General features: G+C 33.8%; 4 protein-coding genes and 1 pseudogene across 8 annotated transcripts; 1 reads left to right on the top strand and 4 right to left on the bottom strand.

Moving 5' to 3' along the window:
• Positions 1-4,695: 4,695 nt before the first annotated feature.
• LOC147927945 (uncharacterized) lies at positions 4,696-5,616 on the bottom strand. Its single transcript, XM_087485946.1, has one exon. It carries the CDS (start codon positions 5,614-5,616, stop codon positions 4,696-4,698), a length of 921 nt encoding a protein of 306 aa, XP_087342072.1.
• Positions 5,617-6,750: 1,134 nt separating this feature from the next.
• LOC104740574 (photosynthetic NDH subunit of subcomplex B 4, chloroplastic) lies at positions 6,751-8,520 on the bottom strand. 2 transcript variants are annotated; one of them, XM_010461213.3, is made up of 6 exons: positions 8,385-8,520; positions 8,267-8,308; positions 7,991-8,168; positions 7,829-7,884; positions 7,669-7,740; positions 6,751-6,985 (listed from the first exon to the last, which is right to left on the bottom strand). In XM_010461213.3, the coding sequence occupies exons 1-6, from the start codon at positions 8,448-8,450 to the stop codon at positions 6,872-6,874; spliced, it is 528 nt and encodes a 175-aa protein (XP_010459515.1). In that variant the 5' UTR covers positions 8,451-8,520; the 3' UTR covers positions 6,751-6,871. The 2 variants fall into 2 exon arrangements, with proteins under 2 accessions (XP_010459515.1, XP_010459516.1); XM_010461214.3 differs by having other exon boundaries at positions 8,267-8,299; positions 8,385-8,518.
• Positions 8,521-8,578: 58 nt separating this feature from the next.
• LOC104740572 (2-hydroxy-palmitic acid dioxygenase MPO1) lies at positions 8,579-10,980 on the top strand. The gene is made up of 4 exons (XM_010461212.3): positions 8,579-9,732; positions 10,369-10,431; positions 10,530-10,601; positions 10,726-10,980. Exons 1-4 carry the CDS (start codon positions 9,370-9,372, stop codon positions 10,846-10,848), a joined length of 621 nt encoding a protein of 206 aa, XP_010459514.1. The 5' UTR covers positions 8,579-9,369; the 3' UTR covers positions 10,849-10,980.
• A 1,037-nt stretch (positions 10,981-12,017) lies between these two features.
• Positions 12,018-12,114, bottom strand: LOC147927944 (U6 spliceosomal RNA; annotated as a pseudogene).
• Positions 12,115-12,986: 872 nt separating this feature from the next.
• LOC104740571 (transcription factor MYB8) lies at positions 12,987-15,414 on the bottom strand. Of its 4 annotated transcripts, none has more exons than XM_010461210.2 (4): positions 15,229-15,414; positions 14,942-15,094; positions 14,346-14,475; positions 12,987-13,673 (listed from the first exon to the last, which is right to left on the bottom strand). In XM_010461210.2, exons 2-4 carry the CDS (start codon positions 15,072-15,074, stop codon positions 13,187-13,189), a joined length of 750 nt encoding a protein of 249 aa, XP_010459512.1. In that variant the 5' UTR covers positions 15,075-15,094; positions 15,229-15,414; the 3' UTR covers positions 12,987-13,186. The 4 variants fall into 4 exon arrangements, with proteins under 4 accessions (XP_010459512.1, XP_010459511.1, XP_010459513.1 ...); XM_010461209.2 differs by having other exon boundaries at positions 14,942-15,123; positions 15,229-15,369; XM_010461211.2 differs by having other exon boundaries at positions 15,192-15,324.
• Between the last annotated feature and the right edge of the window lie 7,800 nt (positions 15,415-23,214).

Genomic DNA, 23,214 nt, shown 5'->3' with positions numbered 1-23,214 from the left:
AGAATCAGTTTATGCTTAACATCATAGATATGTCTGTTCTGGCATCCTTTGTATAAAACTCAGCATATACATCTTCCTCTTCATCTGACCACTCAAGCGGACCTTCTTGAACCCTAAGAGTTTCAAAGATTGTTCTCGGAAACACCACATAGCGAGTAGGATCTTTCCAACTTATGTTCATAATCTTATTGTAAATCAACTGCCCAAAATCAAACCGGATGCCTTTGATAATCTTGTAAACTACCCGAGCTCGCTTAACCGAAAGATGATTCCTGTGTTTCGAGGGAACCCAATTGTACGCTGCTAACATTAAAAGAGCTGCACTTTCCTCAGGTAGATCCACAACTTTTAAAGTAGCCCAAGTCGATTTGTCTTCACCACTTAAAAACTCTGCAAGTTCATCTTGACTCAACTTATCTACTGCTGCATATGCTTTCTTCTCAGCTCTAGTCAAAGGTGCCATATTAAAAGTTTGATTAATTGCCTTAGGAGAAAATTCATACCAATGTCCTCTCACAAACACTTGAACACCATCCCTAGCCTTTCCATTTGGCAAATTTGCATAAAATTCACAGATAATCTCTTTGACATACACCGAAGGATCATGAATTGTAGGTCCAAGTCCTAACGACAATATCTTCTCAATGAACCCAAACTCATCCTTTTTAGACATATCCAATTGTCTCTCAGCCGTAAATTTCCGAGAAAAGAACCAAGAGTACCTTAATTTTGCTGTTTTGGAGACAAACACATCAGATTGAGACCCAGATTTAGCCCGAACATTTCTAGCACTTGGTTCTGCATATCTTGGTCGTTTCGACTTGCAAGCTGATTTCTTCTTGCTAACGGATGCCACTTCTCTCTGTTTCTTGCTCCTCTGCTTCTCTGCATGTCTCTCAATCTGTTCTTGCACAGAGATTTCTTCAACCCCAACTTCGGTATCAGACACCGAAACAGGATCCTTCTTTTTCCGCTTGCCAACAAATTCCACCTCGTCATCAATTGGATTTTCTCCCTCGAGATCATCTACCCCTTGATCTACTTGATTCTTCACTGATACACTTTGAGATGAATCATCATCGTTGTCGGATCCATATGGCACAATTCTTGGTTGAAGTTCTTCAACATCACTTGAATCATCAACCAACTGAGGCCGATTAGCATTACCAACACTTCGAGACATCTCCTGATTTCTTCCTCTTCGCACCAAACCACTTCGAGTCGCACCAACCATTATCATTAGGTTTTTTTTTAAAAAATTTCGATTAAGACGAAATTGTAGAGACTCTCGATATTTCTTCCTTTTTTTAATACCCAAATCTTAATAAAATATTTTATTTTTCAACATTAGAAATATAATATTTTCTCATATCTCGAGCAAAATTTTCACAATATCCCAGCCATCAACCCTCGGTTTTCAGTAAACCAACACCAGAACCTTCATGTCTAAAATCAAATTGTACCAACATTAACAACCCTATCTTCTCCGGTACCAGCTATTGACCCATCTTGTGAATGTTTCACATCTCACAAACACCAATTGAATTTCTCAAGGTAGAGAATCGATTAAAATCAAGAGCTTTTGTGAAAATATCAGCTAATTGTTCCTCAGTATCAACATGCTCTATTACAACTTGCTTTCTTTCAACCAGTTCTCTGATGAAGTGATGTCTCACATCAATGTGCTTTGTTCTTGAATATTGAACTGGATTTTTAGAGATATCAATTTTACTCCTATTGTCACATAAACTTGCAGCTCCCCTGAATCCATGTCATAATCTGTTGACATCTGCTTCATCCATAACAACTGAGTACAACAACTCCCCATTGTTATATATATTCTGATTCAGCTGTAGACAAAGATAGTGAATTTTGTTTCTTACTTAACCAGGCTATTAAATTGTTGCCCAGAAAGAAACATCCCCCACTAGTGCTCTTTCGATCCGTTACACTTCCTGCATAATCTGTATCACAATAACCAACTAAACTCTTGTTTGAACCTTTAGAATACCAAATTCCAAGATCAACAGTTCCTTTAACGTACTTGATAATTCGCTTGACTGCTTCAAGATGAGATTGTTTAGGTTTTGACTCATACCTTGCACATATACCCACACTGTAACTCAAGTCTGGCCTACTAGCGGTAAGATATAACAAGCTCCCAATCATCCCTCTATATTGCTTGACATCTACATCCTTGCCATCAACATCTCTTGATAGTTTCAAAGTAGTACTCATAGGTATCACAGCTTCTTTGCACTTATCCATCTGTAACTATTTAAGAAGTTGTCTAGCATAGGTACTTTGTGAAATAAAAATATCTTGATATGATTGTGTAATCTGCAACCCAAGAAAATACTTTAATTCTCCAACCAGACTCATCTCAAATTCTTGTGTCATACAACTCACAAACCTATCCACCAACTCCTTTGAAGTACTTCCAAAGATAATGTCATCCACATAAATTTGAACCATCATGATATCATCACCTTGTTCCAAAATAAACAGAGTCTTGTCCACACTTCCTCTGTTATAGTTTTTTTCCATAAGAAAACTAGTCAGCCTTTCATACCAAGCTCTTGGAGCCTGCTTTAATCCCTAAAGAGCCTTTTTTAACTTGTACACATAGTCAGGCTTAACTGAATCTTCAAAACCCTTGGGTTGTTCAACATATATTTCTTCTTGTAAGATCCCATTAAAAAAAGCACTTTTGACATCCATCTGGTATACCTTGAAATTCAGGATAGAAGCCATACCCAAAAACATGAAAGTAACTCAAATTTGGTGTTTTTCCTTTCCACAATTCGTAAGGAGTCTTTGTGGATGTCTTCTTACATAGACTCTGTTAACTATGTAGCATGCTGTGTTCAATGCTTCAGCCCAAAACTTCTTAGGAACCTGATTTCCATGGATCATTGCTCTTGCCATTTTTTGAAGAGTTCTATTCTTTTTTTCTACCACACCATTCTGTTGAGGAGTTCTTGGAGCTGAAAACTGATGTGAAATCCCATGATGTTCACAAAATTCTTTCATAGACTCGTTTTGGAATTCTCCACCATGGTCACTTCGGATTCTCTTGATTCCACCCCTTTCATTGAGCAACTGTAAAGCCAAAATCTTAAAGCTATCAACTATATCTGACTTCTCTCGAATAAAACGAACCCAAGTATATCTGGAAAAATCATCTACTAGCACAAATACATATTTCTTCCCAGCCAAACTTTCAACTTGCATTGGTCCCATCAAATCCATATGAAGCAGATCTAGAACTGATTTTGACTGTACTTCCGGAACCTTCTTATGCTGAATTTTGACTTGCTTTCCTTGATTACAAGGTCCACATACCATATTCTCCTCTCCTTTAAGTTTAGGTACTCCTCGAATAATATCTTTATTGACAAGAGTGATTAAGTTCCTTATATTCATATGACCTAGTCGTTGATGCCAGAGATCTATACTGTCTTGAGCACTAAAACATTTGAACGAATTTCTCTGCCACATGTAGCAATTGTTCCCTGACCTTACACCATAAAGCTTGACATTGGCTGATTCATCAACCGCTTTGCAGTCTATTTTTGTAAACATAACTGTCAAGCCTTCATCACACAACTGACTGATACTTATCAAATTCGCTCGCAGTCCTAGTATTAGGTAGACATTTACTAGTTGTGGAAGTTCTGTATCACGTGTAGTACCTTTACCTTGAATGTAACCATTACTTCCATCACCAAAGGTTACTGTGCCTCCTTTCAGTTTCTTAATATTTTGCAAATTACTCTTAGTTCCTGTCATATGCCTTGAACACCCACTATCGAAGAACCAAGGCTCAGAGTCTTCTTGTTCCTCAGTAATCATAGCCATGTTGCACCTAAATCCTGATGATATTGCTTCTGTTTGATATAAATCATTCTTCTTCACCCAAACTTGTCTCTTAAATCCATTCCAGAAAAATCTCCCTTGTCGCTTTAAACTATAGACTCTTTCCCAGAATTTAGAGCAATAGTGTTTATAGTGTCCAAATTTTCCACAAAAATAGCAGCCTGAAGACTTCTCAGATGCGGATGTTGATGCTTTCAAATGAGAGTGATGCACTCCAGCAGTAACAAATTTAGTTGTTGTTTTCTTGTCTCATTGGTTCTCAATAAAACCCAACCCTCTATGAGTTTTCTCAGTTCTTCCATAGCTTAAAATCTTATCAAGTTGCTTTGTTCCTGCAAACATGTGAATTTTTCTGTATTGCTGATCGAGTTCAGATTGAAGTTCTGTGGATTTCTTCTTCTCTTTAATTAATTCTTCCTCAAGCTTGTCTGCTTTCGCGGATAACACCAACTTTTCTTTCATTAAATCCATAGATTCCTTAGCAATCTTCTTTTCGTCCACCAAATCATTTTTTAGTGATTTGATCACATCTTCAAGATGAAGTTTTTCTTTGATTAAGTCTTGATTTTCCTTCCCTAAGGTAATGAGTGTTCCTCGGACTTCCTTGTAACTTTGAACAATATCAAGAACTTCCTCATCTTCTGATTCAGAATCTGTTACCTCTACTCCATTCTCAAATTCAGTAATCCCCACCATTGCTACTAGATTCATGAGTTCTTCTTCACTACTACTACCATCATCTGAATCATCTTCAATACTTATCATAGACTTCTCTTTCTTGTGTTTAAGGTTACTCACACATCCCTCCTGTGTATGTCATGTACCTCTGCAAATAGTGCACTTTACATCTCGAAGCTTAATCGTTGGACACTCACGAATGAAATGTCCAAACCCTTTGCATTCATGACACTGCATATCAGCCTTCTTATCTTCACTGGTCTTTTTGAATACTCCAGTCTTTTTTTGTGAATTACCTTGTTCTATTCTTCTTAAAGCACGATCAAATCTTCTTACTAATAAACTCACAGCATCTTCTTCTCCTTGATCTGATGTGTCTCTACTAACTGTTAAAGCTATACCTTTTGGTTTCTTAATTCCATTAAGCTCCATATCGTGAGCTTGCAGCATTCCAACCACTTCACCATAACTGAGACTGTCTAGATCATGAGAAACAGTTAGTGCAGTCTTGTATCCCATGAACCTTGAAAGAAGACACCTTAGAAATTTCTTGACCAGCTTTTGATCCTTATAAGTCTTTCCAAGAGTTAATGTTTCCTGAGCTAACGCACTTAACTTTGAACTAAAGTCTGATATTGATTCGTGTTCTTCCATCCTTAGAATTTCGAACCGTGAAGCCAGCATGTCTTTTCTTGAGCTTTGCACTTTTGTGGTTCCTTCATACTGGATTTGTAAAATATCCCAAGCTTCTTTAGCAGTTTCACACCCCTGAATTAGATCGAACTGCTTCCTTCCTACACTGCAATGAATAGCACTCAATGCTCTTGAATTGTACTTGGATTTCTTCTGTTCTTCATCAGTCCAATCGGCTTCGGGTTTGGGAATTCGCTTGCCTGACTCGTCCTTGATCGTCGGTTCCTCCCACTTTTCCAGAACACTCTTCCAAGCAAGACGATCAATACCTCCTATGATAGATTTGATCCTTGATTTCCAAAACCCATAGTTTCCATCATCCAAGACAACTTTGTTATTGTTGATCAGATCTCCGTAGCTCTCCATCTTGTCCGCAGAATCTCACCTGTAGTAATCCGAACAAGTGTCGCTCTGATACCAATTGAAAGTGTGAGAACTTATGATCTGAACAATGAAACAATAATTTCTTTAAACTCTCTTTTGATTGATAGAAAATCTGTTAAAAGTTTGTTCTAAACAATTTTCTAATCTCTCAAAACTTTCTTAAAGAAACCTCAAGCTCTTTCTAAGTTTTTAGCTCTTCTCTTTTCTTAAAGACTAAAACTTAGTAGCTAGGTTAACTTTCTCTTGTTTGTGCTAAGACTTACAATCAGCCTTCGCACCCTATTTATAGAACTAGGCCTATGCCATACAATGACAAACTACCTATTCTAATCCTAATAGGAATTGGACAATTTCCTTTTTCTTTAACAATTAGGAAATTTCCCACTTTCTTCATGTTTATATTCCTATCGTAAACATGAAGCTCTTTAATCTTCTAAAAGCTTCATGGACCTTCTAATCATGTGCAAATCTTCCAGCTTTATAATTGCCGACATAAATAACTCGATACTCTATTCTTGTACTAGTATTGAATCCTTCTGAAGTAGTTCATCATCTTGTTCAAATGTTGCATTTTCAATATTGATCTTTTTTTTTTGTTTAAATAAAAATGTTACATCATATCTCCCGTCATGTGTTCCTAAATCCTAACTCACACACACCACAACAACAAAGCAAAAAAAAAAAGAATATCTGAAATTTAAGCTTAAATTTCAAAAGAAAACAAAAATAAACAAATAAAAACCACACGTGTGAATTACAAGCTAGAAAAAAGCTTTGAAACATGGAAGCACGAAGATTACTGGCAAAGACATGACAAGCTCTCCTTTTCTTAACTTATTCTAGCTAAGAGATTGTTTTTATAGTTTTGTTTTTATACTTTCGTCATTTCGACGACACAAATAAAATCGTGCAAAAGCGTATTTCCCGCTAATTGTTCCTCAGACTCACTTTCCAGTGTATACGACCAATTAATTTAGCCCCAATTGAGTAAATTATTTTATATAAACACAGAAAAAAGGGATTCGTCAACATTTTAAAAATACTTGAGACAAAAAAAATTCTCTTGGTGTCAAGTGCTCCTAACATGTTCATTCAATGATTTAGAACACAACAAAACAAAGAAACAGATAACTTGTGTTATATAAAATGGAAGAGTATATAATAATGTTTTATGACCGTTATGAGAAAAAAAATATATATGTATGTCAAATTGGTATATGATTTACAAGTTAGTTTTCTACTTAGTAACAGCTTCTTCTAGCTCTCTTATGCCATCAACCTTCTGTTCAATTTCTTCAATAAGTTCTTCACGCCATAGCTCTGCTCTTGCTTTCTCTTCTATGTCTTCTTGCTGCACCCATTAGCGAAAAGGCCCAAAACACAATAAACAACTCTTATCTAATCTTATAATAATAGTTGTACGTTTACTACATAGGTGATGTGTCAAATGTCTATGGGCCGACCCAGCCCAATCTTACCCAACCTTATTGAGCACGACAGAAAAATCCACATGTATATCCCGAACTAACATCAAACCTTAACACAACGTTTGAAATAAATTTCACGTTGAGAAGAAAACAAAATCAACGTTTTGTAAGTTTAAACGTATACACACGAGACACAAATGGAAATCCCCCATTTCATTTGTATTTGACGTTTATTAACAAACGCCTTTTTTTTTTTTACATAATGATGATTAAGTGTGTATATTTATTTTGAATAATTAGTAAACTCAAATGCTAACACAAGGATTGTGATTTTTGTTTAGATGATTAAAGTTTTTCAAATAAATATCAAACACAAACCTAAAGCCAACTACTGTATGTTCATCTTTCTCGCGGTGTAAGGCATGCTAGACCGCGATGGCCAAACCGGACTTCAACGGTTTACAGTCTACTAATATCAAAGTGGACTAGCTAGTCCATAGCAACATCCCTAATTATGGTAGGATGGCTAGTCCATTGCAACATCCCTAATTAGAAGTTATATGTTATTTCTAAGTATTTAATTTCGATGTTAGAAAGAGATACATACAGTTTCGTAGACCCAATAACCAGTTCCATCACCTCCATCTCCACGGTACTCCTCCGAGTCATAGAATGGATCCTATGTATGATTCAATATCACACCAAAATTAAGATCCCAATGCAGCAAATGAATCAAGATTTTCGATTTGAGTTTTTTTTTTTCATACTTTTGCGGAACCGAAGTACAAACATCCCCAACAAGTGAACATGATATAGAACATATCTGCAAATGATCAAGATCAATGTCAAAACATTAAATCAAAACCTTTTATAATTTCTACTTAGTAAAGAATCTTCTTCTCAAGAAACCCCAAATTTTTGTAACTTACAGACATTCTTGATGGCTTTATCACTTAGATGCCACACGTGCTTCTCAGTAATGATATCACGCATCCCTTCAATTTGTTGAACCATCACCGCCATTAAAGGCAAATCATGTGGCAATGCCTTTCTTACACATAAGCTTCCTCTCATCAGATTCTTTTCCCTCTTCTCATTCACTTTCCTCTAATATTTTTTTTTTCAAATCTTAAAAACGTAAGTTCATAACAAGAATAGAAGGAGATTCTTATAATTTAAGTCATAGGTAAGAAAAGAATACTCACAGATAGCCAATATCCATAACTTGGTCCTGAAATCTGCTTAGGCTACAACACAAGACACGATTCTTAAGTGTTCTTTTTCTAATGAATATAAATTGTTAGTATATGAAATAATATGCACCGAGCGATTGGAGGAAGAAGGGATGTGGAGGTTAGTGAAGGTGGAACTTGTGAAAGCTTCAGCCATTGTTACTTCTTTGATGGCGGCGTGGCAATGGAAGAGAGAGAGAGATAGAAGACACAGTGGCGTTACAATCTTTTTTTTCCTATTATTCAATTTCATTTTTTAAAGTTTATAAAGATTAGATTATTGGAGGCAGAAGATGTGTGTGGATAAGAGAATCAGTAACGTCCACACTTAAACTCTTGTGAGAAACAAACAAAGGAACAAAACATCAAAAGCGCAGGTTAGCGTTAGCAATCACATGCAGAAGATTTTTAGTCTTTCTAACAAACGAAAGCTGGCAAGTATTATTACCCTTGCAGAAGTGCTATTACAATCTAAAACTCTCCAACTAATTCAAGTCAACAAACTGTTTTTTTTTTTTCATTTGCCCAAGTTAGCAATCACAGAACACATTCAGTCTTCTATACGTGCAAGTTAGTAGTAATCACCACAGCCAAAGTTGGTAAGAAATCGTTGGTCGGTCAATTCAATATTTCAGCTTACGTATTCATCCCAATACATTAATCCGTTTCAATAGCGCATGTTAGCAACTATTAGCAAAGTTTTTTTTGGGCAAAAATAGCTAATCAAACCTCTGTTAGCAATCACAAAAACACGTCTACTCTTCTTTTTGTTTTTTTCTGGTCAAAGTTGGAAAGAAATCTCCGGCCAAGTAAAGTCAACTCACATCGCTTGATTGCGCAATTTAGCATTAGAAAGCGTATGTTAGCAACTTTGCTAAACTTAGAACATTCCCACTTTCGTCTTCTTCCCGTGTATGTATGTATGTTTGTCTTTTTTAATCTCCCCTGTTTTGTGTTTTTGGTGATTATATATATTTCCATTCAATTCCACCAACCTACCTTCTCAATAAAACACATACAGTATCTCTCTAATCTGATTCCTCTTCCTCCGGAGAACAAAAATCTCAATCAATACCATGAGTCGCATGATGGGACTGCTCGATCTCGAGAAACACTTCGCCTTCTACGGTGCTTACCACAGCAATCCCATAAACATTGTTATCCACATCATCTTCGTTTGGCCGATCGTTTTCACAGCTTTGCTTCTCCTCCACTCCACGACCCCAATCTTCGATCCTTCTCAATTAGGGGTTTCTCAATCGTTGACCCTCGACGGTGTTCTCCGATTTAACCTTGGGTTCATCTTCACCTTGGTTTATGCTCTGTTCTACATCTGTTTGGATAAAAAATCTGGCTTTGTAGCTGCCCTCATGTGTTTCTCTTGCTGGGTTGGTTCCAGTTTACTCGCTGTTCAATTAGGACCTTCTCTTTCCTTTAAGGTTCGGTTTCTCTTATCTCAATTTAGGGTTTTTGATTAAAAAAAAGACTTTTTTTTTTTTTTTGGAAGAGATAGTTGCGGATGAGCATATTTTTAATCAGACTATGTGCATCCATCCATGTGTTGTGTGTATATATATGCAGTTGCAGTGTGTTTGTGTGTTGCTTCATGCATTTATTGTTCATTGTTTTCCAAGCTTTGACTTGGAAGCCCCTATATGGGCTATATGTGTATATATATATATATTGAAATCGATTTATTTAGATTTGTTATATTACCTTCAAAGATTAACTTAGTCCTCTGTATCTGGGGTCCCTTAGCTGTTAACGTTAAGACAGACAGCAGTACTAAACATTCATGATTTGTTTTGCAAGATTCTGATTCTTTCATCCAAAGACTTGTAATGTGTTTTAGAGTTGTTGACTCATTAGTGATGTGTGCCTTGGACAGAAAGTGTTGTTCTTGATCACCAACGTATGTGATGGTCTCAGATATTTAGAGTCTGCATTACTTGTTAAAATTAGGAGCTTTGTATGTGTCTTTGAGTGTTGTGAATCATTTGATAGTTTGTTATATGTGTTTGAAAATCCCTCTGTTATATGTAGGTACTGTAACAGTTTAACTGTCTTTTTGGCAGGTTGGGTTAGCCTCTCAGCTGTTATGTTGGACCGGGCAGTTCGTTGGCCATGGAATGTTTGAGGTAAGTTCTTTGGCTTTTAGGAATTGTTGTTTTGTTTCTCCTCATCGGTATTCATGAGGCCCTAAAACAGATCATTCTTGATTCTTGTCTACTCACAGAAACGAGCACCTGCGCTATTAGACAATCTAGTCCAAGCTTTTCTCATGGCTCCTTTCTTCGTATTGCTCGAGGTGAAAGTTGTGATTTGTTTGTTATGTCCTGCTACCTTCAGACCTTCTTACTACAGCTCTGTGGGAAAACCGTAACCAGAAAACTTGAAAAGCTAATGTGGAGTTGTGTGAATGAATAATGCAGGTTCTTCAATCGGTTTTCGGGTATGAACCATATCCCGGTTTTCAAGCGCGTGTGAATGCCAAGGTAGAAAGTGACGTTAAGGAATGGAGAGCAAAGAAGCAACAGAAGAATAAGGTCACATAAGCTTGGGTTATGATACGGAAGAACTTGAACCCATTGTTGTGTTTCTGTAACCGAAATTATAATAAGACCATCATGGATTGATGGATTTGTGTGTAACTATGCATGCCTCTAATATATTGAAAATTGCAGTAAGTTTCGGTCACTGACCAATATGATAGAAAAGATAAAGAAAAAAAGAAGATAAAAATCTGATATCTCTTAATCTTAAAATTGTGAATTAGTATAAAATATTGAAACTCCAGATATCTATGAAACAAACCCACAAATGTAAACCCTAATAATATGAATCATATCCCAACAATCAACATGTAAACCTTTATTAAAGCTCTCCCCTAAACGTGGATAGGCTTTGTATGTTACATGAAGTAATCGAAGACCTAAGAAATCACTTGTCGCCGGAAAATAAAGAAATACTATAAACTAAACAAGAAAGTCATTTGACAGGCTTGGTTAAACATCTGAGTTAACCGATCTGCATTTCTTAAACATCTTCTAGATGGAAGCCGGAGGTGGGAGGGAATACAACTTTCTTTGGGTGTGAATGTGATTGGACAGTTCTTAGCGTAAATGGGAGTAAATAAGTGAGAAGGAATATCTCTATGGATCCACCATATTTAGCGTAAATCTTTTTTTCTGTTATCAAATGATTTTTTTTTTTTTTTTGAGCAGAAACTATTATTCTAGCTAGGTACAAGTGGCTCGAAAGTTAATTAACGCTAAAAGAGTGAGTCCTATTACTATACATATTATTCTATCCTAACCTCTACACAAGTCACCAATCAGAGACTTTCATGTTGATTCTCTCTAATCAAATCAATTTATCAACTATCATGACTAAAAAAATATCAGAACAATAATGAAGGGTTGCACGAAGAAAGAACAATAATGAAGTGGGGGCGCATAACTATAACGTGACTAAATTTATGTATAACCCAATCTCGATAACGAATCGCGTTTCCCATGTGTCCACACGACTACGCGTCTTAAAATGGGGTCTTATTAACGACGTCTTTGAACATCCCACTCGGCCCTGCATGTTCCACACGTATAAGTCACAACACTCAGAGCAATATGTCCCGACTTATACCGATGTTTTTCTTACACCATATATTATATGCACTGTAGCTTCTTCTATAAGCGGCCGTGCTTGTATTTTTCTTTTGTCTTGAGAAAATTTAGACCATTTTTCTCGTTGTACGTGTTATCTTTACGCAGAGATCTTGTTAAACTTTTCTGTATCAGTCTATCAGATGCTCCCGAAAGAACATGCTAGTGTTAACTGTTAAGTATCACTAAATAAAAAGAAATATTATGTGTTTCACCGAAAAAAAAGGAGAAATATTATGTAGTATTGTTAACACGTAATCCATCATCAAGATCGATATGATATGTTCTTTTGTTACTTTGTCAAATACTATATAAGAACAGTTACGTTGTTTCTTTTTCTTTTGTCTACATGGTATTATATAGGTGCTATTATACGTGCTTGGAAGTTGAAACATTGGAGTCTAATGCTTATCGATTTCGTCTTTTGATTCCAATACGATACTTATAAAGCACAATACGGGGAATTTGTATATTGATCTATCAGTAAATCCTACATTACTTATTTTAGTTTTATATATTCTCTTGATTTATTTCACAAAACACTATCTTAAGAACAAGAAAAAAAAAGTCGTACAGTTCATAGTAATAATACAAAGGATACTATCAAAATAATATTAATTAGAAAAAAACAAAAATATCACCTTCCTACACAGAGGGATACATAACGTTGCAAGATAAAATCCAATAAGAGCATATGGACCAGGGCAAAAAAAAACACTGCAAAGAGAAAATCCAAAGATATTGAGCATATATGGACCAGGGAAGAAAAAAACCCTGCAATTATCGCAATAGTTTTGTCTTCGTCTTCTTCTTTTTTTTTTTTTTTTTCTCTTCTATTTCTCTTCTAAAGTATTTTATATGTATTAAAAATGTAAAAAGCGTGAGAAAGTATTGTCAACATATATACACTGTTATTGTCAATATAGGATTTTCTTTACTATCAAATCCAAATTCATGAACTTTCCTATTTTATTCCACTGCTACTATTTATATGTTATTAAATAGTAGTATATGTTAGTAAAAGACTTGGCTTTAAAGAAATTATTCTCTTCGTCCTAGGTAGTGACACTGGTACATTAATATTACTCTTTGCAAGTTGCAACAAGAACACGTGCATAAAGCCTTATATGTGGTAAACACAAACTACTGAATGATCGATCCATGATCTAACACAGTAACTATATTGATTACCAAAGGACATGATCATCAACTCATGTATGAAAAGTCCAAATTAATTACAATCGTACGACGTCGTGCCGAACTCCATTACACTAATCTCCTCCATGAAACGCCTCAATTCTTCCTCGTCCCACATTAAAAAGTCTTCTTCTTGATAACCACTCGCTAATATCTTCTCATGGTCCTTGGTAAACTCTTCCCCTTCTTCTTCGTGACAGTGGATGTTTGTGGTTCTCGGATCCGACAAGATGTTCTTGATCCTGTCGACACAGTGTTGTCTAGATGAGATACCAGTGGCGATCTTATTAAGGAGATGGGCCGAGCGGGAGGAGGAGTAAGAAGGGCTCGCTGTCGCGGAAGAAGAAGTACTGCATTCTGTGTTAAACCACGGCGTTTCGACGGTGAGGTTATTGGGGACCGGCTGGTGGGTCACTGGGTCGATTCCGTTTCTCTTCAGTCTTTTCTTGAGACAAGAGTTCCAATGGTTCTTGATGTCATTGTCTGATCGATTTGGCATCTGCTGAGCTATTAGTGCCCACCTACATTTTTCATAAACAACAAAACAAAATCGTTTAGCATATATTATCTTTAACGCAATAAAAAATGTACCTTAGTAATAAGATTTTATCACTAAAACATTAGTAATATTCCGTAAATATATTCTGACGTAAACAATCTATCAAAAGAAGTTTTTAAGAATATATTTTTCAGTTTTAGTACCTTTACGGTTAAAATGGATTTTTACATATTAATTAGTATAATGGTCTAATTAAGAATATGGTATTGGATCATAATTTGTAGGAGTTAATCCTCTCGTACTATCTCATTTAGCAGGATGACAAAGGTATCCATACATAATAGTATCTTTTTTTTTAAAACTAGTTATGAATAAATTGTAAAATGTATTAAATCAAAAGCGAGTGTTTTAACATTATATTATTATATGCAACCCCAATCAAAGTTAAATAGTATTGTTTTTTTTTTTACAACATTCCATTTCTTACAATTGGTGCCTGCAGTGTACTAAAATATGACTAATGAATATCAGCAGTTTCCTAAATAACTATTAATATACCAGACCACTAATCCAATCGAGTGTGACATAGGTATCATATATATAAATATATATTATATGTGCATAATAATGTTGGTTTTGAGTTTTGACACACTTTATTACTTAATAATTATACAGTGATTATTGAGCACTTAACCTGTTCCCGAAAGCAGAATGTAAATTGATGATAACTTGTTCTTCTTGAGGAGTGAATTTGCCTTTCTTAATCCCAGGCCTTAGGAAATTAAGCCACCTTAATCTGCAGCTCTTCCCACATCTCCGCAAACCTTTTTTAAAATCATAATTGTAAGATTATAAGTGTGAATCCAAATTCGCAGTAAACTTTGTGCTTTTGTTGGATGTATCATATATATAATGGCGAACCAGAGTCTTATAAAAACAGGAAAATATGAACGAAAAAATGAGTTTGCCAAAAAAAAAATTAATGAAAAAAGGAAAACAAAAAAGAATTAAACTTTTCGAAATATATGTCTTATCAAAAAGACCTACAAGTCTGAGGATTATATGACTTTCTATGTATAATTTGTACGTAGACGTAGTTTGTAAAAAGGACATGAAAAACCTGCTCTAACGGCACAGCACAACTACGGTGATGAAAAACTATTAAGTAATGATAAATATATCTAAATTATACTTTCATTGTAATCAATATTACATTAAAAACTAGAGGCAACGTTTTATTATAGTTGTTACTTGTTGGTGATTCAGTTAAAAACTTAAATCTATACATACCAGCTTTGTCAGGAAGAAAACGCCAGTCCCCGACGCCGTATTCGTCGATGTAAGCGACAAGTTTCTGGTCTTCCTCCTCCGTCCATTCTCCTCTCTTCGTCCCGTCGGCGTCGTACCACGTCGCTCTCCCCATAATCTCTCAGAGACTCGGCCCTGCCAATCCGATATCACCACGTGTTGACCTTACGAAAAGAGAAGAGATCGGAAAATATTTAACGAAAACAAAAGAAAAAAGTTTATCAGAACGTACTGATCGGGATTTCTATATCACACAGCCTTTTACTTACTTTAATATATGGTCCTCTTGAATGAGTGATGAGGGTACGTATAGTAGGTCTTGTCTATAAATTATCCCACTTTTTTTTTCTTTTTCTTTCTTTTCGGAATAAAATTAAAAAAAAAAATTGTCGGATTACTAGTGTAGCAATTAGTATCCCCGCTTGAGCAGATTATTTATAGAACAAAGACATGTTGAGGAATAAAGGAAAATAAAACATTATTCGATATGCCTACAAAGGCTCTTTATTTTCTAAATAGTACGTAATAGGCAGTGTTACTCAATCACGGAGTTAGCTTTAATTCTTTAAGGTTTTACAATCTTTAATTTTAAGAATCCATTTGTGTGGGTTTCAAAATCTCTGCAGTGTATATTGGATTTAGATTATAATAAGTTTACTCACAAAACACGAGAGAATTTCATTTCAGATGATTCAAGATTTTCAATTTTTTTAGTTTTTAATAACACTGGAATTTAATGAAATATTTGAATTCTTAGTTAAGTAACATCAATTTTTTAGAAAATTTAACCTGATTTACGAATATAAGATCCAATAGCACCAAATTTTAAAGGATGATTTATAATCATTAATTGGACTAGGGTTGGATTTCAATTCTATTAAAATCCTGAATAACATCCCAAAGTTTTATTCAAGTATCTAATTGAACTGAAGTTCGACACTGTTTCCGGAAGAAACTAAAAACAGTCCATTTTATTAATTAATGTGAGGTAAGTAAATTTTCTCTGTTTTGTACTTGAGATTAAAGATAAATGTAAATTCATATACAGTAGGTGGTTTTGTTGAATTATAAGAAAGTATATTTCAATTAAAGATATTGGTATAAATGAATAGTTACTAATATATTCTAAACAAAAATTTACTTTTAACAAAATTATTGTTAAGTTTACCAAGTTAAAAACTGATTATGAATAATGTGGTAGCTTCAGAATTGTGTATTTAAATATTCGCATAAGAAAATTGTTATTTATATACACAAACATGTTAATCTTTTCTTTTGGTCAACTATTATCAATGATATTTGTTTTTTTCTGGGCAACTGGATTTTGGATATATAATAATATTTTGAAAGGATACTCCACTATTTTAAGTTAACGTTGTACAAACTTCCAACTGAAGGAGAAAACACTCATGACGCCAAAGCGGAAAGCTTTATGCTACATATGAATGCAATCAATGATATTTTTAAAGGAGAATAATTTTTATGATTTTCTATAGAAACCTATCCTTGAAAGTCATGTCTGTAAAAATTTTACATATTCTATAGAATCATTTTTAAAATTTTCATATAAGAAAAACGTTATCGCTTCACAAAATAAGTTATTTTCATATATGATAATTTTTAGTACTTTTTTGACCCAAAAAAAAAACAGAAAGGTCTTTTGGTACATGCTATATTATTTAGTTACAACAACGGTTTGAAAGATTTCACCATTTTTATTTAAAGATTCACTAGGAAAATATTGTTTTATATCATAATTAGATATATCGATGCACTAGAGAAATATATTATTAAGTGCAAAATTCATAATAATCAATATGCTGAATTTTTCTTTGACATCATTTTCAGCTTGACATGTCAAATACTTTTCTTTCGCCAAGCTTATTATTCTTTGGTTTATATACATTTAAAAAACTTTAGTTTTACGCGAAAAATATATGTTTAGATTTATCGGTTTCGGAGTTCTCTATAAATGGTCCACCTGCATGTAGTAGTACTATCTACACGTGCTTAAATTTCATCTTCCAGAACAAGCCAAGCGCTTGAAAGAATATGATTTGCCACATTTGTAGGAAAATTCATTGTATGTCACTTTCTTTTGCTGATAATAATAAATCTACTGTGATGTTATCAATCTAATTATAATCTTATTTATTATCAGGTGGATATGGGGAGAGGCAATAATTAACATGGACGCGTAAAGATAACGCAACTAGAAATTAATTTTTCTCTAGTGGCGAGCTAACATATTGTACGTGTGTTTTTGTTGTGGTTGAGTCGTTGAAACTTGAGAGATAATGAGATCGTATACAAAACCACGGCAAATGTGCTTATGCCTCATTATAGTAGTGCATAGTATACATGTGTGCATCGTAGTCTCATTATTTGCATATGAACATTCATACTGATTTGTGTAGTAGAACTTATGTCTTTTATTGCTAAACGGTGTGGTCGAGAGTAAATAACAAAAATAAAAACGATGGTAAAGTTGATGTTGCTGTGAGCCATGTGAGCCTATAGAGAGTCAGAGAGACCCTTTAATGGCTTTAATTCAAACACCTTGATTTCATTTACGGATTTACCAATTGAGAAGAGATGTCCCATGTGGAGCACAGCATGATTGGTCAGAAACGTAGACAGTTCAGTTTCTTGAATCTAAGTGTCAATTTCGTTCTTTTACCAAATATCAGTTTTGTTTTATCTATTTTTATTTTTACCCTAAACATGACGAAAATCATAGGGGTCATGAATTTGTTTTCGTGGACCTTCAAGGCTTCAACTTTTTTTTTTTGTTGTTGTTGATACTTATTTTGTCATCTCGAGATCTCCTCTTTGTTTACGGAAAAGGAAACACAGAGATGCCAATACAAATACAAATACATCAAGAAAACGAAGAAGGTGAAAATACAAATAGAGGAGAGCATGATTTAATTTGGGTCAATACTCAATAGACATGAATACATGATAAATATAAAACAATATATTGTGAAAAAAAAAATATTGAAAGTCGAACTAAAATTGGTCTAGATTTATACCAAAATTTTTATGAATGCAATCAAACTTAATGTTTCTATTATTTAAAGTCAAATATCGGAGAGAATAAAAAGAATTAATATCACATAAGGTGAAGTTTTTTTTTTGTAAAAGGGTTGTCAAAACATAAATTGAACTTGACTTGGACGATATATCGAAGAAGAATCAAACACCATCGGTGAGTCGGTGACACAATACCTCATAATTGGCATTCAGAAATTTCATTTGGTTTGGTACTGCAAAATCTTCGTTTGGTTTTGGATCAAATCAAATGTATAGTTAACTCTAGTGAATATCCAATATAAGTTTTTATGAAATATCGGTCTACTGAGTTCTCTTGGATTAACAATAGCTACAGTTTTGTTTATTCAGTATAGAAAGAAAATGTACCAACTGATTTATAATTAACCTCAATTCAGTTCGGTTTGGATTCTTCAGTTCAAAATTTATTTCGGGTTATATATACCCAAATTTCGCGTCTTCAAGTTTCGGCTAAAGTGGGCTATAAAGAGTCCACGTTAAACAGAAGCACACGGATGACATGTGAAAATTTCCAAGGCCGAGAGCAAGTTGTTTCATTATTATAGGCCAAACCCATTAACCATCGTATTCGTAGGCCATATTAATCTGGATTTGTGCTGTGGTAGTAGCCTCTATTGTTGTCCATATATATGTCTTGATAGTTTGATGTCTCCTTTTTTCTCGAAGGATATATCACGTTAACACTAATGACAATACACACAAAGTTGTTCTCTTTGTATAAAAATACAAAAACAAATAATTTAGTCTCGTTTTACATTCATATCATTGACCATAAATTTTTACCCATTGTGGAAAAAACGACATGTATTATTGAAAACGGAGGTAATTTTATTAATTAACCAAAAAATGGTACACAACGCTACAATTGAAAATTCTTTTTTTTTTTGTTAAAGTACAATTGAAAATTCTTTTTGATGATTAACTAAAAATTAAACATTTTAATACTCTTGGTAAATAGAATCAAAGAGTTTCTCAAAACTAGTAATGTGGTTAAGTCGATGGTGTAAAACAAAAAAAAATATATGACGTTAACTACAACACTGAGGCACAATTATTTTTTTACATTAATTATTGGTTTTAAGATACAATAATTTTTGTTTTAACTATACTAATTTTATATGTCGAGAAAACGTTTTCACACTAAGAAATATTATATTTTTTTTACGGAAGTTGTTGTGTAATGCACACTAAACCTGCTTTTTCAAGGCATGATCTAAAAATTAGATCCCTAACTTTTTTTAATGGCGAAGCAGTTTATAAAAGGAGCTTTTATAGATTTTACAAGAAAATATTCAAACATATAACATTTTCTGTGAAGAAGTTAGTTTTGTTGTTAAATACAAATAACATTACCACTAGTAAAACATGCTACGTGTGATTGTTACGGAAAAAGTTGTAGCAAACTATAACTACAGAAAGTTACAAATTAGTTACAAACTATTAGTTAATTTAATTTGTAGCTAATATGTCACTAAACGTAGATATATAATGACGGATAATAACAAAAGAAAAATGTAGCAATATTGCTTCAAAGCTTGTGACACAAAGTATCGTAGCTCTGGTGCACACAACATAAGTCGTCACAAATTGTAGTTAATAATTACTAAAATAATGTAAAATTATGAAAATATAATTCAAACATTTTGATACAAACTCGTTGTAACTAAAGAAAGGTTTAGACTCGTTGTAACATACAATATGAATAAATATAATATTACAAATATACAAATAATTATAAAAATTAGTTAGGTGTAAGTGTAACATATATATATATATTTTAATACATTTTAAATACTAGTTACTTATATATTTAAATCTCTAAATTATCAATTCAATTATCATATATATTCAAAACTAAAATTCTCAATTCCTAAAACTTAAATTCCAAACCCTATATTATAAATTCTAAACCTTTAATTTTATACTCATACATAAAAATTAAACAAAAAATTATAAAACTAAAAAAAAAAAAAACAACAAAATAAACGAGAAAGCCTCTTATTGACTAATCTGTAGAGACGCGGATTGGAATTTGGCTTATCCTCCACCGTTGATGAATTAAATCTAACGGCTAAAATCTTCTCCTTTTTTATTTTCTTTTGGTTAAAACTTCTTCTCCTCAGTCTCCCCTTTATCGTCTCTTTCATCTTCTTCGAAATTATTCGAAACCCTACCCAGAACCAAAAACCAAGCGACCTAAAACTTCATATCACGATGGGCGTCGACCAACCCACACAGCAGCAAGAGACGGATTCGCCGTGACCATCGTTGGCGGGAGCAGAACTAGTTTCATTGAAACATCAACGGGGAACTCTTTGAGCTACGCGCGAGATTTTTCACCTTCTTATTTCCATAGATCTGATGGTTTGTCTACACTTAATTCTACCTTCTTCCTTGACGAATCTAAAGGATTGAACTTTTATCTTCTATTCTGATTTCGTTTTTGGTGTAATATACACATAGGTTGTCTTCGATCTCAAACCACTTGATTCGAGTCTCTCTAGCTCTTGATCTCTCTCAAGGTATTGTAGGTTTCTTCTGAACTGTTTTATTGGATCGAATTTTAGGCTAGCTCGAAATCCAGGGTTGAAATCGTCGTTGCTCGCTGTGTTATCATCCCTTTTGCACGTTGCTGTGTTTGTTGATGCTTTGATTGATGTTGAGTTGTGATATTACTTCGTTTTTAAATAGAATTCTGATAGTGTTAAACAATGGAAAGGTTTTTGAATGAAGGCCCAACTCTGCTGCAGTAGCATAAGTGGGAACCTTCTCAATTGCAACTCAAGATTACAGAATTTTGTGAGGCTTTTCAAGTTTATAACTGAAGATTACAGAATTTTGTAAATTAGTTGATAGAATTTGGAGATGGTTCTTACAAGTTTATAGCTTTAAGTTTCTTGCATATTGAATGTCATTGTAGCTCAATCATGAATCATATTTTAAGTAGCTACTTGCATCAGTGAGCTGGCAACTATGGAAGAAGTATCCCTGATGATGGGTTGCCTTATGATTATCTCAGAATGTTAATCTCAGCTTAACTCAACTCTGTTTCAGAAAAGGTTTTGGTGTGGATGTTCTGAGACTTGGGTTCTTTTCTTTATGCAAGAACTGAGAATGGGGATGGTAATCATGCTACCAACGAGCAAATGGCGGTGTCCAGTACCACACTGCCTCTTGTTACAGTTCCTGCTCCAACATATAGCAAAGAGAATGGAGTCATGTGGGGATCTTCTCCTGATCTCCGGGAAGTGCCCATGAAACCATACCATCACCAGTCAACCTGCTCAGATTCTCCTTGTGTATCTGAATCAGGCTCAAACCTTCAGCAAGCGAGAAGTAATACAGAACCTGAAGCAACAGCTGAAGAGACAGGACGACGTGATCGTTGAGATGCAAGAACTTGTTATCAAGTAGTGTGTTCATCTACTTTTTTTTGTATTATATTTTTTTAGGAGTATCACTACAGTTTTTAGAAATATTCTTATTTTTAATTATGTTTTCAATTTTATTTGTAATACAGTTTTTTTTAAATGATGGTTTCATGATAATAATTATAGTATTTTTATTTTAATATCATTTCATTCCAAAAGTAAAACATTATTCATAATTTATAAATAATTAATAAAAGTATAAATATTTATATAAATACAATTCAACAATAGTCATAAATTTGTTAGAACATCATTAATAAGAGAACAGTTGACGGTACGTTTCTTCCTCTAGTATTTTAATCATCGTTCTCTTACATTTCTTTTCTTTTTATATTTTTTCATTTATTTTTAATAAGAGAATTTGGGGGAAGGAACCATGAGTAATGATGCTCTTAGAGAGAGCTAGTAACATGTTGTATCAATTTGTTACATCTTTGTTCGTTATTTTTTGTAGCTAATTGTTACGAATTATTCCAACTCAATGTGTGGCAAATTGCGACAGATTTTTGTCTCAACCAGTCGCTATTTGCTACTAATTATCTTGTATCAAATTAGTAGCAAATTACCACAATTAGTGACGGATGGAAAATTTGCTATGACAAAATAATTACTAAATTATTTTGTGGTAAATTAGTAACAAATATTTTTTTGCTACAAAAAATGGGTTATGCCTACAAATAAAATTGTAACTATACACAACTATTCTTCTAGTGTACACAACACAAACAAACAAACAAAAGAAAAAAAAAAAAAAAAACAAATCAGTCGACACCTAGATTGGTTATCAAGTACAATTCAGATTAATTGTTTCTTCTAGATGAATAGGGCATGCATGCTTTTCACAATCGAGTCTAAACCGCCATTGCATGAAAATCGCAAAACACATGATCGTTTCCTAGTATTTCATAATTTTCATTTAAATTCCTTTTACAGTTCCCATAATTAAAGACCCATATGTTAAAAAACTTCGCCTATAAGCAGTCAGAAGCTTTTTCTTTCCTCTGAAGTTTTCTCCCTTCTCTCGATAAATTTAGATTTCTATGTTTATGAAATCTACATATCCTAAAAGATCATCTAGATTTGATCTAATTCAACTATGAACATTTTTTTTAGAGAAGAAGAAACACTAACCTTGATCCATTGCTTTCTCTATGTTTGATGATGAATCCAAGTCTTTAGTAATTGATTTTCTCTTCCCTTACTTCTTATTACTTTCACGTGATCTTTGATGAAGAAAATCACTAATCTCTCTCTCTGGTGTGTATTTGGTTTGGTAGTGTTTCTAACGCTACGAGAACACAACCGTTGCAGTAAAAAATTCAACAGCCACACATATATATATACATGTATATAGAGTCACCTTTCAAAGAGTTGTGCTGGTTCATATTGTACTGGTTCATAATAGCACCCTTTAATAGACTTAACATATACATGTGTATATATTACTTATGTAATATAATTAAGAGAAGGGAAGAAAGTTATCAACACCCAAATTCTAATACATTAATCGAAACCGATTCATTACGGTGTCGTCTTTAATATTAGAATCTACAATGTTAAATATAAACTTGAACTTTATTATTAAACCGAAAGACACATAGGCCACATAGAATATAAAATATTCTTACATTCTCCCACTTGTCCTTTGTGTCAACTTAATGGTTTAGTAACTTTAATGCGCACTTTAATATCAAGTTCTCTTAACCTTTAGTGACTTAAATAAAATCAAACTGATCGAATCATGGTGGT

This window comes from Camelina sativa, chromosome 14 (genome assembly GCF_030686135.1).
Source record: "Camelina sativa cultivar CO46 ecotype springtype chromosome 14, ASM3068613v1".
Classification (NCBI taxonomy): Eukaryota; Viridiplantae; Streptophyta; class Magnoliopsida; order Brassicales; family Brassicaceae; genus Camelina; species Camelina sativa.
The sequence above is the reverse complement of the archived record's forward strand: the minus strand, read 5'-3'. Positions and strand labels throughout refer to the sequence as shown.